The 23,026-nt window shown below is 45.4% G+C and overlaps 1 protein-coding gene across 1 annotated transcript; it reads right to left on the bottom strand.

Moving 5' to 3' along the window:
- Nucleotides 1–7,411: 7,411 nt before the first annotated feature.
- On the bottom strand, nt 7,412–14,518 carry GATD3 (glutamine amidotransferase class 1 domain containing 3). Its single transcript, XM_056858463.1, has 6 exons — nt 14,471–14,518; nt 14,107–14,220; nt 13,589–13,708; nt 12,174–12,266; nt 8,840–8,996; nt 7,412–7,608 (listed from the first exon to the last, which is right to left on the bottom strand). Exons 2-6 carry the CDS (start codon nt 14,178–14,180, stop codon nt 7,480–7,482), a joined length of 573 nt encoding a protein of 190 aa, XP_056714441.1. The 5' UTR covers nt 14,181–14,220; nt 14,471–14,518; the 3' UTR covers nt 7,412–7,479.
- Between the last annotated feature and the right edge of the window lie 8,508 nt (nt 14,519–23,026).

Genomic DNA, 23,026 nt, shown 5'->3' with positions numbered 1-23,026 from the left:
ATACTGAGCTTTAGCTTTCCTAACACTCTCCCTACAAGCACTACTTATTTGTTTATATTCCTCTTTGGTTATAAGGCCCTCCTTCCACTTCCAAAATGAGTCCTTTTTATTTCTAAAATCTTTAAAAAGCTGTTTATGGAGCCACCCTGGCCTTTTTAGGCTCCTCCCATTTTCTTTCTCATAGGAATGGTTTGTGATTGCGCCTTCAGTATTTCATTTTTTAAGAAACTCCCACCCATCTTGAACTCCTTTCTCCTCAAGTGTTTCTGACCATGTGTGAGCACTAGCCCCGTGACAATCCCATAAACAACATCCACAGACGAATAGTCCAAAAGAGAGTTGATTTATTGGAAAATCTACAGGTTAACAGCAGCTGATATTCAAGATGGCACTAATGAGAACTAAGAGCATGGTACAGGGTATAAATGAAATCAAAAGCAGAGGATGCCATGAGAACCCCCCTCCCCTTGAGGTAAGATTCACACAAAGTCCAGAGTCAAAACATAAGTTGGCAGTTGCTACAGTTGATCTTGGCCAGCACCTGCAGTAAACATAAACATCTTCGGTCAGACCTCGCCTGGCATTTCCTGTACAGGCTAGGCCTGACACCATGGGATTCTACCCAGTATAAGTTTAAGTTTAAAATTTGCTTTCCTAAAGTCCAACCTATATGTCTATGTACAGTTTTTCTTTCCCCTAGATTGCAAATTCCAAGATTACATGGTCACTACTACCCAGGGTGCCTACTACTTTAACCTCATCAACCAGTTCTTCCCTGTTGGTGAGAATCAAGTCTAAGATAGCAGATCCCCTTGTTTCCCTGTCCACTTTCTGGAATATGAAGTTGTCGGCAAGACAGGTCAGGAATTTATTGGATCTTGCATTTTTAGTAGAGTTGGGCTTCCAACAGATATCTGGGTAATTAAAATCTCCCATGACCAGTGTGTCCTGTCTCTTTGAGAACTTTGTAATCTGGTCTAGGAGTTTCTCATCCAAGTCCCCTGCCTGGTTTGGTGGGCGATAGCAGACCCTCACCATGATATCAAACCTTTCTTGACAACACCATCTATGCATCCAGTCATTAATTTGAGTATTCTTATTTCCCTTCTTAAGCTTTGACAGGAAGAATTGACGAAAACACAACTGAGGTCATGTTGATTTTAGTAGGGCAGAGTTGTGAAATAACCAGAGGCAGATGTCATTAAGCCAAACCATTTCTCCAGCTCACCGAGCAAGTTTCAATGCAAAAGGAATTATTGCTTTCACATGATTACCCAAATTGGAATTGCTTGTGTCGCTTCAGTACAAAAGTGGTTTGCTAACAAAATTTAAATTGGGCTTATTCTGTACTACAAAACAGCTCCATTTCTGAAGATAAATTTTGCTTACATACAGATAAGAATAGTGACTAAGACTGCAATAGAAAGAATACTTTTCTGGGAGTAAACACTAGTGAATAAGATGGGATTTCTTAGTAGACCCACTTAGGATTGCTCCCTTAAGCAATTAAATACACCCCCATAATCAAATTCTTTCCTTTCCCTCCATAGGCTCATTTGCTACTACAATATTTGAAATTTCAAAGCTGTCATTAAGAAGGCATAATTCTTTCCTGCTCTTTTAAAGACAGCAACTACAGCATTTTAGAGAAATGGCTTCATTCCTATACACAGAGAAGTTTGCTACCATGAAAGACACATTATCTGTCAGGGGAAGGAAAGGGAATTTGGGGGGGGGGGGAAGAGGAACTCATTTTACTGCTGTCAAACACAAACCACAAGAAGGAACAGAATCTGATTTTCTGTGCAAAAAGGCCAAGGACAATCACATGCCAGTTGGTTTATGGAATCAATGTGAAAGTTGTAATGTGACAAGTTTCCGGACATAAATTCACATGCTAACAGATTATCAAAAAATGTTCGGAAGATTCGGTTTTAGGATAAATTTTTGCTACTACTGTTTGTACATTCATATGTTAAATGCCATCAAGTCACAACTGACATATGGCAATCCCAGCAAGGGGCTTTCAAGACAAGAGAGAAGCAGAGGTGGTTTACCATGGCCTTCCTCACCCATCCAAGTACCAGCCCCGCTTAGCTCCCAAAACCTGATGAGATCGGGCTATACCACGCCACCTTACCTCCCTTGTATATTCATTAAAGGAGCTTAAAATATACCTTTCCCCTAAATTCAAAGTGTCTTCAAAGAAGCTGTAATATGTAGACATTTTAGGTCACTGATTTATCACTAGGTTAACTAATGATTCCTTGCAAAGAAGGAGAAATGTTTTCTGGCGTTTTGTCTGTAATCATAGGAAATGTTGTTTATAACACCCTAGCAGTTATTTCTGCAGCAACACTGTACTGCGTGGCAAAGTCCATTTCAGGATGTGGCTACAACCCACATTAAAGGAAGTAGCTCTGTGTGAGATGTGCAGATATAATCAGCAAAGGGCCGCAGGCTACTGCATGAGGCTTTCTATTTATTTTTGCTTCTGTACAGGGCATTTGCACTTCATTATACCACTAGGCGTAAGGCCTTGTGTCTGGTCAAGAAATATACTCTCAGCTATGACTGATGTCTGCTTTTGTGGGCACTCAGATGTAAGAGTCCATATTTGCTACAATGTAGAAGTTTCCAAGGATTCTCTTCCAGTTAACCTATCAGACCTAAGATTTTTGGCTTTTTGTTCAATCAAAGCTCCACTTTGTAGCTTTAATGAAGTACAATGTGTTGAACTGTAGTGGTGGTAGTGGGAGGTTTTATGGTGGTGACTAGGGAGTGTGATTCCCCCCTTCCCCCTTCTTGTGACAGAAGTCACATATTCACATGGAATCATGGAAGTATACTGTTTTCGTGCTTCCTTGTATACAAGATTGTCAAGATTTTAAAAAGACATTTTCTGAAAGAGACACTAGTAGGCAGGGCAGAATAACATCATTGAGGTGGGCGTGAGAACTGGAACACTTTCCCATGGAGGAAAGGCAAGCATTCAGAGACTATAGGATTCTGCATGGTATAGAAAATCTCTCTATACCACTCCCATACTGCTAGTACCTAATGTACCTAATGAAACTGCCTCATGGAAGAGTGAGGATAGACAAGAAAAATCACATAAACATGGACAATCAGCAAGACTCACCCACAAGACAGGTACAAAATCAAAGGTCCATGGCATTGGATCAAAGAAGCAAGAACAATGTACCAAGAACAAAACAAGATTGAAAGTTCTGAACTATATGGGTAAGGGTTTGAGTTGGCCTGATCGTAGATGACCAATCAGATACATGGTTAATGATGTCAATTAATAATGGAAGCCAGTTACTAAGGATCACAAGGGTCAGAAGAGTTTGATGGCGTGACTAAACCAATCTGCAGCCTAGTCCAGCTCACTTCACAGGTTCTCTTGTCTACCTTTAAGGAGTCTCAAAGTGGCTTACAATCACCTTCCCTTCTGTGAGGGTCTGTATGTTTCTGTGTGTGTCCTCTGAGGCTCGTAAAAGCAGCCCAGTGGCCGTCAGCTCACTCAGCTCACTTTGGTTCAGGCCTTTCAGGCCTCTCGCCTTTCGCAGGCCCCAGACTGGAATGTTGCTTCCTCCCCTTCCCCCTCGCCCGCTCTGTTCTCTTTAGCTTGCTTGACCTTGGTGCTGGTAGAATGGTAGATTGCTGTAACCGCCTTTGAGACCGTTTGATGTGTCTGAGCCAGGCACCGTTATCACCAGGGTTCTCACAACATCCCTTTGACATCTGCTGTACTGTGTGGTTTATATTACTGCTTTTGAGAATTGTCTGGCACTTGCAACTTCGATCCTTGTGAGAGCTTAATCTCCCGTTGCCTCTAATAAACTTCTTTGCTTCTGGAAGATCGTCTGAGCAAATGATTTTATAGAGTTCGCACAGAGGGGTTGGGAACCCTCACACCTTCCTCTCCCCACAACAAACACCTTGTGAGGTACTTGGGGCTTAGAGAGTTCAGAGACAACTGTGGATCACCCAGGATCACCCAGCAGGCTTCATGTGTAGGAGTGGGGAAGTCAACCCGGTTCACCAGATTAGAGTCTGCCACCCGTGTGGAGTAGGGAATCAAAACTGATTCTCCAGATTAGAGTCTGCTCTAAACCGCTACACCACGCTGGCTCTTAGATGGAATGTGGTTTCACAATTCTCAGCCTTGGGAACCAGAAAGGAGTGATAAAGGGATGCTCAGAGGCCTGTTAACTCCCTGCACCTGGATCTCTTATCTGGGTTCTAAAGATCACAGCTTGCTAAGTTTCAAGCAACAGCTCAGTTGTTTTCCAACTTAAACGTTTCTTTTGTAGGCCTGAAGCCTGAACCAATCTTTGGTTCAGAGCCAGCGTGGTGTAGTGGTTAAGAGCAGTGGTTTGGAGCGGTGGAGTCTGATCTGGAGAACTGGGTTTGATTCCCCACTCCTCCACATGAGCGGCGGAGGCTAATCCGGTGAACTGGATTTGTTTCCCCACTCCTACACACGAAGCCAGCTGGGTGACCTTGGGCAAGTCACACTCTCTCAGCCTCACCTACCTCACAGGGTGTCTGTTGTGGGGAGGGGAAGGGAAGGTGATTGTAAGCCGGTTTGATTCTCCCTTAAGTGGCAGAGAAAGTCGGCATATAAAAACCAACTCTTCTTCTTCTTGAGAACAAGAAATTGCATTAAGGGAGCGGAAGTACCAAATAAAAATGACTGGGTATTAAAAATGCTGGAACTGACAGAAACAGCGAAACTAACAGCTTTGATTAATCAGAAAGAAAATGCGCAGTACTTGGGGGAATGGGAGGCTTGGAGAAATTATTGTGAAAATGAATTTCAAATGGGGAGATTCAAAGGTTATACATTGATCTAATCTTTTTATGTAATCTTATATTTCTTAGTAATTTTAACGGAATTTGAGAGATGACTAACTGAAATATAAAGTAATAATGAGATTAGTATTGTTGGGCAGAAGAGTATACAATTTATAAATAGATGGAGGAGGACGGGGGTAAGGCTAAGAGTTTGTATCACAAAATTGTTATCAATAAACACTTGATTATTTTTAATTGTTAAAGAATACTATTTAGTTGTTTATATGTTGGATTATTATGGAATAATATAAAAATAAATTCAAAAAAAAAAGAAAAAAGAAATTGCATTAAAGGACTCAGTTTCTTGACAGTGAACACTGGCTCAAATGGCTTAAAAGGGGGATTAGACCAAATTGATGGAGGATTAACAGCCACCAGCCATGACAGCTAAATGGACTTTCCATGTTCCATGCAGCATACCTCTGCCCAACAGTTACTTGGGTACAACAGCAGGGGCCAGCTATTGCCCTCTTGCCCTGCTTGCAAACTCCACAGTTGGCCTGTATCTGAACAGGCTGATGGCTATTCTTGATTTGATTTTTAGAGTTTTCAGATACCATGAACCGCCAAAAAGACAAATAAGTGGGTTCTATATCAGATCAAGTCTGAATTCTCCCTGGAAGCTAAGTGACCAAACTGAAGCTATCAAATTTGGTCACATCATGAGAAAACAAGATTCACTGGAAAAGACCATCATGTTGGAAAAGTTGAAGGCAGTAGGGAAAGAGGAAGATCCAACATGAGATGAAGCCACAGCCTTCAGGTTGCAAGACCTGAGCAAGGCTGTTAACGACAGGACATTTTGGAGGTCACGCAGCAGCCCATGTTCCTGGCCCTCCAGCCACTACATAAGGAGCCCTATGTGGGCTTTGTGGCCCTTGATGCTGGAAGAACTCCCCCCCCCCCAAAAAAAAAACCACACACCCAGACTGCCACTCTCCCCACCAGCTGCTCATGACCAATCACACAACCACTCCTTATCAAAATCACTCCATGCCACTGCTCACTTATTCACCCAGTCTCTCTCTCCTCCCTCCGCCCTCTCTTATCCGGTCTGCTGTGTTCTGACTCCTTCCTGAGGCCTAGCAGCTGCCGCCGAATATATGTCTCCATCGCAGTAGAGCACTGGAAGGAAAGAAGGGTCCTGTTTCCCTGGCCTCACCCCACAAAGGAGGGAGTAAGATTCCACTGCCAGTGTACTCAAGAGTAAGCATTATGCTCTGCCACAGAAAGCTGCATGCTGCGGTGCTTACTGAACATGTGGCCATATTTGCAATCAGTCTATTAATTATACTAGGGTCAACAAACTAATGACTTTTCATAGTTGTCAAGCTTGAGGGAACAAGACAGCAAGTATATAAAGATTCCAGTCCATTCAATAAGACAAATGCATTATTATTTTTTTAAAAAAAGTTCTTGCTAATATCAGCTGGAAAACTACACAATTGAAGATTAAAAATAATAGAAACAGTGCCCTCTACTGGCCACTATTTTTAAAAGTAATTTTCATTGTTTTTGGCATCTGCTGGCTATGGAAAGGAGTGGAGTGTGCCACAGCACACAAACTGTACACAACGTCTATATTCAGATATAATGAGCAACCCAAGGCTGGTTGGTTATGAGAACAAGCCTGCAGCTTGTGTGCTTCCCCTCCCTCCTTCTCTTATGTGGCCAAGATGGGAGGGGGGGTGGAGTCTTGGTTTAGAACAAATGGCTGTCCATTGCTGCATACTGCACAGCTACAACCAGGGCATTGTGGTGGCACTATGGATACTGAAGACCTCTTGCTTCAGAACACACTGCAAACTATCATTTGCCACAATTTGGATGCAACAACAGTTTGTTCCAAACCAGGAAGTATAAATAAGTGGGCTAAAGGCAGGAAGGAGCGCTCCCAAGTCCAAAGACCTCCCAGGCTTGGTGAAGATGGGCTGTATGCAGACATAACTATTTCCACAATTTTTTTTTTGTGTGTATTTAGAACAAATCACCATCTTCTTTATTCAAAGTCTTTTTTATTTCACAAAATCAAGCCAGATACAATTATGCCAGTAATCTGAGGACTACAATGCTAATTCAAATAATCTTCCAGTGTCTGGAAATAGTCTCATTATTTAGGCTCTGACAAGACCCAGAAGTTTTACTGTACCTGTCCAGAAATAGCACCAAGTGAGGAAACCCCAACCCTGCAATTCTCGATTACCAGCTTCGCTGGAGATTTCACCATGATGGCAATCCACATACACAATTTTTAGATGAGTAATTTACTCCAGCTCACTTCTCTACAGTAATATTTTAACTGCTTGGACCATGATAAGTAATGAATTTTCTTATTGATTATATTCACTTTGTCAAGTGTAAGTTTTGTCTATTATGCTTCACTATGCAGCAAATAGTTTTAGGTGAGGAAGCAGCCAAGTTGTCAGCTGTACGGCCTGAATGCTATCGAAAAAAGCAGAGGGTAATTATTCCACAGGCCTAAACAGTTCCAGTGTCCTGCAATTAAACATGTCAGTCCAATGCAACTCTAAACATGTTTACACAGAAGTAAATCCTATTACCAAATCAGTGTTGCCAAGTCTGCAAACTAATATGTTGCTAGCATGGACATCTATTTCATTTGCCTGTCAGCTTCAACACATGTTTTACCATAGTCCCAATACCATCAAAGATGTGATGCACTTCTGTTTCACACATATAGGCTGGAGTAGTTACCACCTTGTTGTTTGGATCCACATGGGCATCGTGGAGGACAGTTCAGGAAAACACCAATAGACATTTCCAACAGCAGCTTAGCATAATTTCAGGTTATAACAGCCAGTGGTTCCTACATTTTATGTGCCTATTAAGCATTCAACTAGTTACCAGGAAGAAATCCCCTCTGACACTTTGTGCTTCTGCCTCTCGTTCCCACATTCACAGTTTGATACCTCATCCACAGCCTGAAGAAGGATGCCTTACCAATCATTTGGCCAATACTCAGGCTGAATTTAGCCAATTAAATTTCATATGGAAACTTTACCACAAGCTGACATTCCTGATAATTTTTCTGTGGTTACTTGTATATGTTTAAGATTGCATATTTTGCATTGTGGATTCAATTGTGCAAAATGCAATGACTGAAAAATTAATGCTGTATTCATTATAACTGAATACCACTATGCGTAAAGAGACTAGGATGTCAAGTAATTAGGAAAGAAAAATGCCACTTTGTGGGCACAGGCCACTTTGTGGCATTTCCCTATTAGAACAGATTGTATACACTCATCTGAGAATAAGCAGAACATATCTTTTTTCTTGTGTTATTTTACTACTACTGCCAAGTTGGCAATAGGGAAAATGATAAAATAGACATCTCTTTCGAAATTCATTTTAAAGTGTGAGTTTACTGGTATTCAAAACATCATATTTTGTTATTTGTAAAATACTGCAGAAAATTCTGAAGTCTTAGGACAGAGTACAAGTTTAAAAACCAAAAAAAACCTCTTGAGAGCAAAGTCACAATGTTATACTCTTGAGCAAAAATGTAGTTTCCTGAAGCAATGTTTCCATACTTCTTGAGTATTCATAGCAACATTAACCAGCTCACGAAAGAATATTTACAGTGCAATCCTATCCAAAGTTACTCCAAGCTAAGTCCATTGATTTCAGTGGGTTACTGATGTAACTTTGCACAGGATTGCACTGTTATCTGATCTAAATGTATCACAGGTACAAGTTTCAAAAAGTTCTTCTATTCAATAAAAAGAAAGAATACATTTTGTATAAAAGTGTGTTGCTAGGATGTTTCATACATCCTAAACTTACACACTTTGAAGAGTGTCGTCATAAACACAGTTACACCCTTCTAAGACCATTGAATCCCACGGGCTTAAAAGGGTGTAACTCTACTAAGCATGCACAGAAAATGTATTAGTGAGTGTGTGGGAAGCAGTATTCTTCAATCTCTCAATTCATCCAAACCAAAAAAGGATATTGTTACTTCTTTAACACGGTGTTTTCCTCCCATTGCTTTAATGGTCCCAACAGTTCCAGCGTGAGGCCATTTACCACCTTCCTCTTCTTCGTGTCCTACCGTGACTTCAGTACCAGGAAGAACTTTTGCAGCCAAAACAGGTGAAATGCAGCACAGACTAGAAGAAAGTAGACAGAAAACCTCCTCTGACATTCCTTCATAAGAGGATTTACAGTGCATTCATTCCTAAAGAGAGTTACTCCAGTCTAAGCCCATTCATTTTTATGTTAGTGTCAAAAGCAAATGTAGACTATTTAGATTACACATCAACAATAAAGGGGGAAAAACTTAACCCTAAAAACTGCAGAAGTACCCAAAGGTCAAGAAAAAAACAACATCCAAGAACAAAGGTAAAGGTTATATCAATACGAAGTATGTATATATTTAATACAGGCTAAAATCAATAATATATATAAGGCCCTGCAATAGCCTGCCAAACTAACATGTTCATGTAAACATACAACACAAATAGACATAAAATCATAGAATTAGACTTTGACCAAATGCGTGCTGTGGTTGTCAATATCTTTATGGTTAAAAGGTATAGATTATTGACAACCTACAGCATTGATCTAAAATCCAAGTTAACATTTAAGCCTTCAAATGTGAGCCTGCAAATAGAGACAGACACTTGAGAAAAACAAGTTGAGAGACAGGATGTTAAACCACAAAAACCACAAAACAAGGTCAGACCCTGGATAGCTTGTCAAGGTTACTGAAAAGTACCAAGTAGTGAAAAACAAGTTTGTCTATCTTTGTGGTTTTGTGCTTTCAAGTCAAAATGAAAATAAGAATATTTGTCTTTTGTGGTTAACAAGCCTTGAAAGTGTGAGAGAGGGAATTTATTTTGAGAAAGGAAATGTTTGAGTGTTATTCCTATGACATCTGTCTGCCTGATATGAGATCAAAGTTTGGGAAAGAGGTTAGTTAGGATGTTTTATCTTTTAATACATTTAGATGTCTGGAAATTTGACAAGAATTTCATAACAATTTCTTGCTGATTCTCGTTGGTTCTCATAGCCAAAAAGTATATAAAGGGGCTTGAGATTGTGAGAGGTTGGATATTCTTGGTCAGGCTTGCATCCTGCCTGTCTGAGAATTATCCCTGGCGTGACACATTGAAGGATATGTAACTTTGCTGTATTTTTTCATTGTAATTTTTATTGTATTCCAGATCTGTGTTATCTGTTAGATTTATTCTTGTAATCTACTTTTCATATATACTAGTGAGTTTTTTGAGTTTTTCACTTTTTTATTAGTATTATTGAAGCTTGTACAATAAAAAGGATTTTTTTTGAAATTTCAAAGTTGAATTCAAAATTCAAAGTTGTGCTTGAGGTGGCTAGTTAAGTAAGATAAAGTATTTTTTTAGTGAAATACAAGATCTAGAAACATAGCCACTTATCACAGCAATTGATCTGCTTCATGCGTTTCGGCCAAATGGCCTTCTTCACTGGTCAAAACAATCAGAGTCCCAGACTAAAAATGTACATGACTTTCTAAAAATCTTTATGATTGTAGGTACGTTGTGTTCTGAAAGAAAATAAAAACAAAAAGATATAAAAATATTAGTTAAACACTTATCCTGTATACATCAATTATATATACAATTTTTAAACCAATTAAGGCTCCACACTTACTGCAGGATTACAATTAATATATATACACCTGCAAGACTTCCTCATCTGTTTTAGGCTTTCATACAAATGGGCAACTAATCCCTGTGTGTGTTTCCCTCTTAAATGAGATGTTATATTACAGCCTGAAAAACAGTAGGATTATTACAAAGTGATCCAAAATAAATACAAGAATAAAAATAGAAACTACAGTTCACCTGTCTTACCTACCATAAATAAAATTGTCACCATATCATAGTCATAAAGATGTCTCAAAGCCTATTTCTGTGTAACCTTTGGCCTTGGATGTTGATTTTTTCTTAACCTTTGGGTACATAATTCTATTTATATTCTTTCTTGAGACAAGAGAGCTTACAAGGTAAAAATACACCTCATGAAGGCTTAACTCAATTTAAGCACACACTAATAGCCAAAAAGTGCTCAAATCAATTTCCGACTGCTGACACTGATGGGGCCAGTCAGAGGGAGGAGATGCAGCAGCTGAAAAACCCTCCCTTCCCCAAGGAACGTTTTTACTGAACCGTCGTATGCATTGCCTTGATTCCTTTGACCTACTTTGGCAATCAATTTGTGGCTGAAAAAGAAGATCAATCAATTAATTAAAATCTTAACTAATTGTAAACCAATTATGGTGCTTTCAAATGGCACCTTCACCAACAGAACCAGGGAAGCAAAACCAGGAAGGACAAACTATCTTGTCAAAACCTCTCAGAAGAGAGAAATTCAAAAGATAACCTATAGCAGAGGTCCCCAACGTGGTGCCCGTGGGGGCCATAGTGTCCACGGACACCTTTTCTTGTGCTTGCCAAGTGTTTTTAGGAAGTGGGTGGGGTCAGGGTTACAAGAGGTGGAGCCAAACAAAATGTCAGGAAGTTATGCATAACTCTAATAGTAACACTTCAATATTTCAGGCAGAAGCTCTGTTTAAGAGGATGCCTTTTTAAATGCACATGCTGTATAAAAATATTTTCTTGTGTACACACAACTTACCTTCAGTCAAGCACTAAAGACTGGCTGTGGTGGCTGCTGCTGAACACAATTTTTTAAAATCTGCTCAGCCAATCTGATTCTCCAATGGCCAACAAGAAGCCCACTTTCTAAAAACACTTCCTGGGCCCAAGAAAGGTGTTGGTGGGCATCACGGCATCCATGGGCACCACATTGGGAACAATTGCCCTAGAGGGCCACTGAAGGCCACTTTTGGTCCACAGGACCTGAGGTGGAGTATGTTTAGGGAATTACATTCTCAGCACAGAACTGTTAGGTGCTTGTCTAGTCAACACAACCTGGGGTAGACACATGGACAGCGAAGTTAGGCCCTGAGAGAAAGCAGGAGCTACGGTAGGAAGCCTAGAGGCAGCGAGAAGAGTAAAGATCCCATTTTGAAATACTGAACTAAACCAGACCTACATAACTTATGATAAAGGTAAAGGTCGTCACCTCCACAAGCACCTGGTCATTACTCACCCATGGGGTGACATCACTACATCAAGCCAAAAGCCATTTAATAGCCAAGCACTGTAGCTTCACTAGAGTTGATAGACCCCATTTTAACAGTCCCAGGCAGACAATAACATACAAAAGTGTGTCTATAGCATTTCAGATACCACCTATTACACAGAAAGTGTTTTTAAGCATCACTCTTAAAATATACATACCCAATGGGCTTCCCAGCTTTGTAGAAATCTTTTAGCACACGCTCAACTTCTCCATTCACTTTACAGTCTTTCCCGTCCACAGCAAAGGTGGATCTGTCACAAAAATAGAGTGTGCTTCTTATTACATCACAGCACCAGCTTTTCATAATCTTGAGGCATCCATGCTTAAAATCGTTAAGAACCTACCCTTGTTTGGAATTAGTGAATACTTTTACAGTGCAACACCAACGTATGCAAAGGACAGCACACATGTTACATTAGGCGGGGGGAGGTCATGTTTCCATTTTTCTGCGGGCTTGGAAATTCACACAGAGCAATTATAATATTTATTCTAAGGAAACCACATGCCTGCACTAGCTGAGCTTGCTAATTGTGTTGGTTGGAGTAGCTTACAGGAATCATAATTTTCATGCAAAGGTTACTAAAATGTCCAGTTATTACAAATAAGAGATGTATTTCCTCCTGTCAGGCCCTGCTGTGGCCTCAGACCAGAGACCCTCTGCGTTGGCATACAGAGGTGGCCCCTCTCAGGTTCCTCCTAGGCCATTCACTTTACATGGAATTACTGTTATCCTACTTTTAGTGCTTGGACCTATTAGAACTCAGTGCCTCCCCACAGCAAATAGTCCTTTTCCTTGCTGGCCTACCGGGTTTGCCTCCTGTTGTTGGGCCACCTGCCCACTGTCCTGGTAACCCTGGGCTTTCAGCTCCTGGTCCTTGAGACCCTCTGAAAAGTCCTTTCCTTGGTCCACTGTGCCTAGGGCTTGCCTGCTCCCAGCAGCCCCTGTCCAGCTACTGCCTCACCACCAGGGCAAATGTTGCCAGGGCCCCTGGATCCCCCAGCTTCCTGACCCTGGCCCCACCAGCACGTTGGGTTCACTGCCCTGGTCCTTCCCAGCCTCGGTGACACGTGCAACTCCCACTGCCTCTCTGCTACCACCAGCTTCTGCAGCCCACTTCCTGGCCGGTCCACCACTCCCCTCCCCATCTCTCCAGCTGCTGGCATTTTTATCTCCTTGCTGGCACTCGCCCAACAGGGGCAGCCGATCACTTCCGGCCTGGTCCTTTTCTGTTCTGACTGGGCCGTGGGAGGCATCCAGCCACTGCTCTAGGCTTGCAGGGCCAGCTTGCTGGCCACACCTTCATTTATATCCCACCTTCCTCCCCCAATGGGGACCCAAAGCAGCTTACATTATGCTCCTCTACTGTATTTTATCCTTACCCCACAACCATGTAAAGTGGGTTAGGCTGAGTGTGCCTGACTGGCCCAAGGATGCCCAGCAAGCTTCTGTGGCACCAGTGGGGATTTGAACCGGGCTCTCCCAGATCCTAGTCCAACACGCAAATCACAACACCACGCTGGATATCAGTAACAGAATGATAAAATATCGCGGTCGTTTATAGTTAGTACTCACAAGTTTTTGGCAGCTCCGAAGCCCCCAGGAAATATCACAGCATCGTGATCTTTTGCAGTAAGTTTATTCAGGTCTGTAACTTTGCCACGAGCAATCCTTGCCGATTCTATTAAGACGTTTCTTGAAGGGAAAAAAGTACAAGAACAACAATGGTTATTTATGTATGAGTGTGTGCGTGAGTAAACGGTAACATTTTCAAAGGACATTTTCAAAGATCAACTGTGGACTCAAACTGTTACAAGTCATGAAAAAAATACACACATTGAGTCAAGTAGAATGTGGAGGCTTTAGTAAAATCACTATAGAAAAAATGTCTATATACTCTCCTCAGACAGATTCTTGACAAAGTTACAGAATTCAAGTTTATTATGGGATAGCCTCACTCAAGCTTCTTGTGAGTTATCAGACAGAACTATGATCAGAACAATAGGAATACTGTTTACAGAGATTTACAGTGCCATATCAAGCTGATTTATATACAATGTCTTCACACAGTGCATTTTAAATGTAGCTCTCACCTGGTTTCACCCTTAGCAGGCTGTCCTCTGCAGTGGTCAATAACATGCATCTGAGGAATATTTGGAGCATACATCTGAACACTGGCTCCTCCACGGCTCAAATGGACCAATATGCTATAAAACACGGCGAAAGAAATGGAAGGGGAAGACGCACACCAAAATGGGAGGGGAAGACGCACACCAAAATGATTTTGATCATATTACTGAATTCTGACATATCATATTGTTAGAAAAGGGAAGTGGTTGCTTCAAAAAAGGAGAAGCTTTCTAGCACTTGGAGGGGGAATGGGACCTGTATCAAATAGCTCAATCGACTGATCAATTAATTATCATTTTGGCTCTTTACTTTTACAAATATGCTTACGCTGAAGCTTCGTGGATTTCAGTGCCATCATAAACACCACATCCAGATAGAACCTGCAGAAAAAGACCCAGTTTAGCGATTTATATTTTTCTAGGATCACAAAGTTATTTTACTTATTTATTGAGAAAAGGTATATGCACCCTCTTCAGCTGCTTGAGGCAGCTCAAAAAATAAAACATGAAAAATAATAAAGCACCATAAAAATAATCAGAATTAACAAACTATTAAAAACCCAGCCATTAAAAAAAAAACCTGCCAGAGCACAAAATATTTAACAGCCTAAAACGATCTTCATAAAACAATCCTTAGGTTAGAAGCAGAATGTCAAAACTGTTTTAAAGGATCAAATGCTTTTGTTCAAAACCTGGGGGAAATGTTTTTGCCTGAGTTTAACTGTGACCTGGGCCAGTCACTGTTCTCTTAGAACTCTCTCAGCCCACGCGGAGGCAGGCAATGGCAAACCACCACCAAACATCACAACTGTGACTTGATGGCACACACACACACACACACACACATATATACTCAGTTTGGAATTTCAATGTGCAATTGAAACTTTAAGCAAACTTAGCAGAGCGTAAACCTTACTGACCTAGGTGAGACTTTCTTCCAAGTGTTCATGTTTAAGATCAGGCTTATGAACACCTATTCCCTATTCAAAGAACAACCAGTGCTACTATATGACTTTGTTTTTCTCAGATTTGACCTCTGTGGTTTGTTATGGTGTTGGCGTTGAGGATAACTGTCCTACAACGTTGTTGTTTTTTGCCCCAATATGTACTTCCCAGATACTATTACCTCTAGAGACCTCCTTATTAAACAGTCCAGCAGGAGACCCACGCTGGACAGAAACGGAGGCAGCAGGCTTGCCTGTCTGACTTCCCTTCCCCCCCCCCCACCCCCGGCCAGAACATTTCTACCCTGACATGAAAGATTACCACCTTTCCTCCCCACCCGGTTCCTCCGTCTTTACTAGCTGCAGAGCCAGGAGAAACCCGATGTTTGCGGCATTGATCCGACCGTGAAGACGTGAAGCTGCCTTCTGCAGAACCAGACCCTGGAGGGTCCATCCAAGCCAGCATGGTCTCCTCAGACCGGCAGCGGCTCTCCAGGGTCTCAGGCAGAAAAGGGTCTTTCACATCGGCCATTTATGCTTGGGAGGTTTTGCTGCTCTCTAGATGCCCATTTAAAAAGGTCAAGGTCCCCTGTGTGCCAGCACCGGGCCATTCCTGACCCATGGCGGGACGTCACAGCCCGACGTTTCCAAGGCAGACTTTGTTTACGGGGTGGTTTGCCAGTGCCTTCCCCAGTCATCTTCCCTTTACCCCCAGCAAGCTGGGTACTCATTTGACCGACCTCGGAAGGATGGAAGGCGGAGTCAACCTTGAGCCGGCTACCTGAAACCGACTTCTGTCGGGATCGAACTCAGGTCGTGAGGAGAGCTTCGGACTGCCGGACTGCGGCCGACCGCTCTGCGCCCCCTTGGGGCTCCTGCCCAGAGGCCCCCTTGCCCCATCCAGATTCTCAAAACTGGACGGCCGGCCCCCGCGCAGGGGGGCTTTGAGAACCGGAGGGGGGACCGGGCGCGCCCAGAGCGCGGGCCCTGGGCCGGGAGAGGGACCCCGGGGCCCCGCCTGCGTGCCAAGCAGAGGCGCCGCGGACGGAGGCCCGGGGCCCGGTCAGCGGCAGCGCCGGCCAGGCGGAGGCGGAGGCGGAGGCGGGCGCCGCACGCGGAACCCTCAGCCCGGAGACCGGCCCGGCCCGGCCCAAGAGCCCGCTGAGCGCCACCTTGGGCGGGTGCCGCGGAGAATCCCCCTCCAGGAACCATGCGAAGCCCCCGAGGCGCGCTAGCGAGGCACGCGCGAGTGACGAGGCACACAGCCCCCAAGGAGCAGGCGGCGGGGAGGGGGGCCGGACCGTGGAAAGGCAGCCCTCACGTCGCATCTGAAGCGAGAGCTTTGAGCGAGCGTCAGGATGGGGCCTGCGGGGAGGGGGAGGGGGAGGGGGAGGGGGGCGACGCACTCACCACCGCCACCTGGGCCCCGCGCAGCCGCCGCGCCGAGGAGTGCAAGGGCGCGCAGCCCCCGACGACGACGCCCCCCGGGGCCGCCCCGCGCAGCAGCAGCAGCCGGGAGGGCGCGAGGGGGACGAGGCGGGCCGCCAGCATGGCCGCGCCGGCGGGCGGGCGGGCGGGCGGACGGACGGAGGGAGCGTCGAGGCGAGGAGAGCGCTGCGCGCCACGGCCCCGTCTGCACCGCCTGCAGCCCCCGACTCTCGGTCTTTCCGCGACGCCGGACGACGCCCGGAGGATTAAGGTCGTCACCGGCCGCTCCGACCGCCCGCCCCCCCCCAGGGGCCCCTCCGCTCCAGGCCGCCTCCCCCTGCTGGCCGCGGCCGCTTTAAATCCGGCGTCAGGGGCGGAGAGGCGCGGCGGGGCCTCCCTCAGCCGGCCCCGCCCCCCTTGCTGGGTGGGGAGAGGCCTCCGCTCGCGCCCCGCCCCGCGTACAAGGGCGGGGGACCCTTGCGCTCGGGAGCCTTTGAAGACCAAGGGCGCCCGGGGACGGGGGGGCGGGGGGCTGGCCCCCTCTAGGTGCACATTTTTCCTGCCTAACTCCTCGAAACCCTGCATGGGGGCTTCTTGTGGAGTTTCGAGAATTTGGATGGGGGAAATGTGGATTTAGAGAGCGGCAAAACCTCCCGTGCGTTTTTGCCCAGAGTGTGAATCTGCTTAATTGTTTGCTCTGCATATTTTAGATTGCACTTTGTACAGCCGTCACGTTTTTGACCATTGAAGAAGAAGAGTTGGCTTTTATATGCCGACTTTCTCTACCACCTAAGGGAGACTCAAACCGGCTTAGTCATCTTCCCTTCCCCACAACAGACACCCTGTGAGGTAGGTGGGGCTGAGAGAGCTCTGAGAGAGCTGTGACTAGCGTAACGTCACCCAGCTGGCATAATGTGGAGGAGTGGGGAACCAAACCCAGTTCTCCAGATTAGAGTCCACAGCTCCAAACCACCGCTCTTAACCACTACACCACACTGGCTCCCTTAAAATAAACTGTAAGTCACCTTGAGGAACTGCTTTGGTGGAAAGACAGGATGTATAAATAATGCAAAAGTCATCCCTGATAACATGTAACCTAGTACTATACATGCTTATTTAGAAATCTCCTGTGGTGTGAGGTGTAACATCCATCCAAGTGAGCATACATACAATTGCATGTGGTCTTAGTCACAGACTAGCACTTCCACCCCACCACAAGACCTTTTGTATGTTGTTGATGCTAGCTGTGGTACAAGGAACTCAGCTCTGGGACTCTGACCTTGTGCATCTCATTTAAAGTGCACGGGTGCCCTTGCAAAGCAACAACTTTGCACGGGAAGATGCTTTTGCCTCACTAGCCACACATTCAAATCTGGCCCGAGTTGACGATATGTACCTTCAGGGGTGTTGCATGCGGACTCCCCCTCCCTTTTCCAGCAAAATCTATAGGGTTGTGATGAGAAAGAAAGACACGAAGAAATATAAGAATGGGGCCAGGGAGGGATAGGAATACTAATCTCGATGCACCCTAACATTTTCTCCAAACACCAAATCAACTTAGTCTGCCTTTAAAGTTGTTAAAATAATGCAGAGTGAAGTTAAACCATTATAGGGGAAATCAAGCTTTCCTGTTTTTGAAGAAAGGGATGGTTGTACTTTATACGTTGATACCTGCCTTTAGAAATAGCAAAAAGCACATGTGCCTATTTACCATCTTTAACCTTGTTGTCATTATCCTTTGGGAACAGTCATTCACCTACTTTGAAAGACCTGTTATGTAGAGTTAATGTTTAAAACTCTTCTTAATGGAACCTAATGTTGAAGAAAGGCTACATGTGGGAGTCAGATCGGCAAAAGTAAAGATCCTCTGCAAAGTAATTATATATCTGGTTAAACCCAGCAAACAGAAGTAGGACTGTTCTATTGTGAACCCTTGTTTAACATAAAATGTTGGGGGCCAAGATGTTTAACTCAGATTTGCAGAAAAATCTGAAATAAAAAAAATACATTGACAGATTAAAAAGGTAAAGGTCCCCTGTGTAAACACCGGGTCATTCCTGACCCATGGGGTGACATCAAATCCCAACATTTACTAGGCAGACTTCGTTTATGGGGTGGTTTGCCAGTACCTTCCCCAGTCATCTCCCCTTTACCCCCAGCAAGCTGGGTACTCATTTTACTAACCTCGGAAGGATGGAAGGCTGAGTCAACCTGGAGCTGGCTACCTGAAACCAACTTCCGTTGGGATGAAACTCAGGTTGTGAGCAGAGCTTGGACTGCAGTACTGCAGCTTACCATTCTGCGCCATGGAGACCTTGACAGATTAAAACTCCCAAAATAGAAAAATCTGTAGTTTTAAAAAATGAATGCCCATTAAGCTCTCATAAGACTCAGCGGCTATTTTCAGTGTTGCTAGACAATCTTGCTGAGCCTTGGTTTCTGTAAATTGGGGGGGGGGGAGACCGGGAGGCCAGAAGTGCCCCATCCCCTCCTTTGATAAAGTACTCAGCCCAGCAGCCTTAGTCAGCTGTTGCCAGGCCAGAAAACTGGCCATTTCGCAACTCGTTTGTGAGTTACAAGGCAGCAGGGCTGGCAGCAGCCAGTGGACAAACTCTCACGGGTGACTCGCTACGATGCACGCTGCGGGAGTTGGGCTGGCTGCTGTGTGGCTTGTGAAGCTTTGCCAGGTGTGGTGTAGGCATGTGCATGTTTCTTTAAGAGAACTGTATGCAGGTCAGGTGTAGAACGAGCCTTGGATACTCACCATGAAGGCTTCTTCTGCTCTGAGATACGAAGGGCATCTATGATTGGGTGTTTCGGCATCGCTTGCTTCGGGAGGCAGGACTTAAAGAATTTTACTCCCACTTCCTGTCTCCTGGGAAACGCCCCCCTTCCTCTCCAGTTCAAAACTTTCCGAGAATTAGAAGGTTCGTACATAAATCTCCAGGAAGGAAGCAAACTCAGGTAACAGGTTATACACCAGAAAGAACAGTAAGAAACATAAATAAGCAGAAGAAAATGTAATAATGCAATAAGTACCCAAACTATACCCATGTAGAACCTGGGGGAAAAGGGCAATAGACCAACTATCTAACTATTAAGGGTTAAGCTAACTATAGCTGCTTCAACCCTAAAAACTGTTGTCAGTATGGAGTGCAGAACGTCTGGGCGGGGAGATGCCCTTCGTATCTCAGAGCAGAAGGAGCCTTCACGGTGAGTATCCAAGGCTCGTTCTCGCTCTGAGAGAGAAGGGCATCTATGATTGGGACCTACCAGAGCTGTCCCCTAAACGGGAGGGATTAGATGTCCTGCAATACACTCTGGAGGACCGGCCTACCGAAGGCGGCGTCCGCCGAAGCTTAGAGGTTTAACTTGTAATGCCTGACAAAGGTGGAAATAGATTTCCATCTTGCGGCCTTACAGATTTCCTCCACAGAGGCCCTACGGTCAATGGCAGTGGAGGTGGCAGAGCTCCTAACTGAGTGGGCAGTGATCCCACTAGGAACTGGTAGACTACTGTGTTTGTAGGCCTGAGAGATGCAGCTAACGATGGATCGACTAATTGCTGATCTAGACATGGATTTTCCCTTGTTGGGCGAGGAAATATTAACAAAGAATGAGTCTGACAGCCTAAAGGAACCTGTGCGTCTGATGTAAATTCGCAAGGCCCTTCTGAGATCTAGGGAATGCCATTCTTTTTCTTTTGCTGACTTTGGGTTAGGGCAAAAGGAAGGTAATACTAACTCTTGTTCCCTATGGAATCTAGACGAGGCCAATAGGGGGCCACAAGGATCACTGATGCCTGAAAGTTTCGGATGCGACGCAATACTCTTGGTATCAACGGCAGCGGTGGAAAGGTGTAGAGGTGCTCGTTGGGCCACAGCGTCACCAGAGCATCGATCTGTTCCACTCCGTGTTGCTTGTACCTTGAGAAGAATCTTGGCAGCTGTTGATTTCCCCTTGCCGCGAACAGATCCACCGTGGGACGACCGAATCTTAGGGTGATTTGATGGAACACGTCGTGGTGGAGAGACCACTCGGCTTCGCTCAGGACCTCCCTGCTGAGCCAGTCCACTTGTACATTCAGGTTGCCCTGAATGTGCTCCGCCGTGATGGAAGACAGATTGGCTTTGACCCAGATCATCAATAGTCTGGCTTCTCTTCCGATTACCGCAGAGCGGGATCCCCCTTGCTTGTTGATGTGTGCCTTCGTGGCCACATTGTCTGTTCTGATCAGGAGGTCCACTCCTTGGATCAGGGGCGAGAAGTATTTCAGGGCCTTCAGCACCGCTCTGGTCTCCAGTGCATTGATGTGAAGCTTCTTCTCCCAGGAGGTCCATATTTCCTGAGCCGGTAGGCCAAGCAACGTGGCCCCCCATCCTGAGAGGCAAGCATCGGTGAACATCTCTACCGGTGTGGGTCTGATAAATAGAAGGCCTCTGGAAAGACTGGACTTTACCTTCTCCGGCACTGCCAACAGCTTGTCGCGCTTCTTCGCGATGTCCCTCTGGTAAAGGTTGAGGAAACTCTGAAGCGGTCTCACATGCAGTCTTGCCCACTGCACCTTCGGTATGCAGGATATCATTAGTCCTTGCAGTTTTGCCAGCAGCATCAGTCTGGATGATTTGGATGCCATCGTTTTCTTGGCAATGGAGCACACTTTGGATAACGTGTCCTCTGGTAGAATGAGGAGGTTGTTGGAGGTGTTGATGTAGACCCCCAAATGTCGGATGTACTGGACTGGTGTCAGCTGACTCTTCTCGAAGTTCGTCAGGAAACCATGATCGGCCAATATATGTAGGACTACGGCTGTATGGTCTTGACTTTTTTCCCTTGACGACGCGCAGATCAAAAGGTTGTCGAGATAGGCATGAATTCTGATGCCCCTCTCGCGTGCTAGTACCACCGGTGTTATCATCACCTTGGTGAACATCCGCGGAGCAGATGTCAGTCCGAACGGAAGTGCTCTGTGTTGGTAGTGTTGCTGATGAAACTGGAAACGTAGAAACTTTCGGTGTGAGGGATGGATTGGGATGTGAAGGTATGCTTCCCGTAGGTCCACTGAGGTAAGGAAGTCTCCCGGTCTGAGAGCCTCTGAGATAGACTTCAGTGTGTCCATGCGGAACTTCTTGCGATAGACAAATTTGTTCAGAAACTTCAAATCGAGTATGGCTCGCCAATTGCCATCTCTTTTGGGAACGGTAAAGAAGATAGAATAAATCCCGGATCATCTTTCTAGGAGAGGGACTTCTTCGATGGCCATGGCTCTGGCGGAAAAAACCATGGTGTCCAGAGAGGCATCAGCCAAGAAAGAGACAGCTTTGAGGATTCGGGACGCCCCCTCCAAAGCGTTCCTATCGTCTTCGGGTATGAGTTGTGCTAGTTTTCTAACCCACACTATAGCCGCTCTGGAAACTAAGGCTGCTGTAATAGAAGCGCTGGCTGCTAGGGCTGAGGCTTCATGCGATCTTTTACAGGCAAGGTCAGCCTTGCAATCCACAGGGTCTCTAATCATTACATGCCCTTCCTCTGTGGCCAGATCTGCAGAATGTAAGGCTGAAACTGGCGAGTCTACTGGTGGGACACTTAGGCTTTGGCTGAGGCCAAATTGTAAAACTTTTTTGTTATTTGAGGGGCCCGTTTCCCCCCAAGGGCTTGGCCCATACAGCTTTGACTAGCCCTGTGAAGTAATCAGGGACTGGAATACATCTGGAAGGAGCATCATTCATATGGAAGAATTCCTTTGAGCCCTTCCTTTTCTCAGAGGGGGAGTTGGCATCCTCTGATAGATCTAAAGCTGCTAACATTTTAGTCAGGAGCGATGGAAAATCACCCGCATTAAAAATCCTATTTTGCTTGTTTTCTGTGACCGTCTCCTCTTCACTAGAAGAGAATTCTCCCTCTTCCCTTTCCCTATCCCCTTCCTCCTCATCGGTGGAGAAGGGGGAGGAATCAGGCTCATGCAGGGAGCGAGAGGAAGAGGCTTGTGGGGCCTTTGGACTGTGCTCCTTTGTGCGCCTAGAGGAGGAGGCCTGCGGTGCCTTTAGGCCCAGCTTTGTAAGCCGGCTCAGATCCTTATCGCGCTTGGCAGGCAAATTAGCGCTGCGGCTACGCGGGGAGACCTCCGGGGAGAACCCGCGTTGGGAGGGGCTGGGCAAGGGGAAGCTAACTATCTTCAAACCCTCCGTAAAGGAGTCTCTGATAAGCGCAGACAGCTCGGCCCTTAGAAATGCTAATCTCCCCCGCCCCCAGGGGCCCGTTGCTGTTACGTTACCAGTAAAGGCTTCTGCTGGCCCCTGTGAAGCCGAGGCGGCGCCATCTGGTGGAGTCGAAGCGGCAGCCGCCGCTGAGTGCTCCGCGCCGCCTCTAAGAGTCTGAACGGACTCGGCCGTTGTGTGCTCTGTGGCGCCGGCTGGGAACGGAGCGGACGTAGCCACTGTGTGTCCCTGAGCGCTTAGAGGCTGAGGAGGACCTGCGCTCAATTTTGACACCTTCAGGGGTCTATGGATCCG

Source organism: Euleptes europaea, chromosome 12 (genome assembly GCF_029931775.1).
Source record: "Euleptes europaea isolate rEulEur1 chromosome 12, rEulEur1.hap1, whole genome shotgun sequence".
Taxonomy (NCBI): domain Eukaryota; kingdom Metazoa; phylum Chordata; class Lepidosauria; order Squamata; family Sphaerodactylidae; genus Euleptes; species Euleptes europaea.
This window is presented reverse-complemented; position numbering and strand designations above follow the sequence as displayed.

What these genes read in the sequence shown, in the direction of transcription:
- GATD3 (XM_056858463.1), bottom strand. Translation starts at nt 14,180, where the DNA reads ATGTATGCTCCAAATATTCCTCAGATGCATGTTATTGACCACTGCAGA. An exon ending in CCTGCTAAGGGTGAAACCAG is followed by an intron (nt 13,709 to 14,106) that starts GTGAGAGCTACA and finishes TTTCCCTTCAAG; the next exon opens with AAACGTCTTAATAGAATCGG. An exon ending in TTCGGAGCTGCCAAAAACTT is followed by an intron (nt 12,267 to 13,588) that starts GTGAGTACTAAC and finishes TTTTTGTGACAG; the next exon opens with ATCCACCTTTGCTGTGGACG.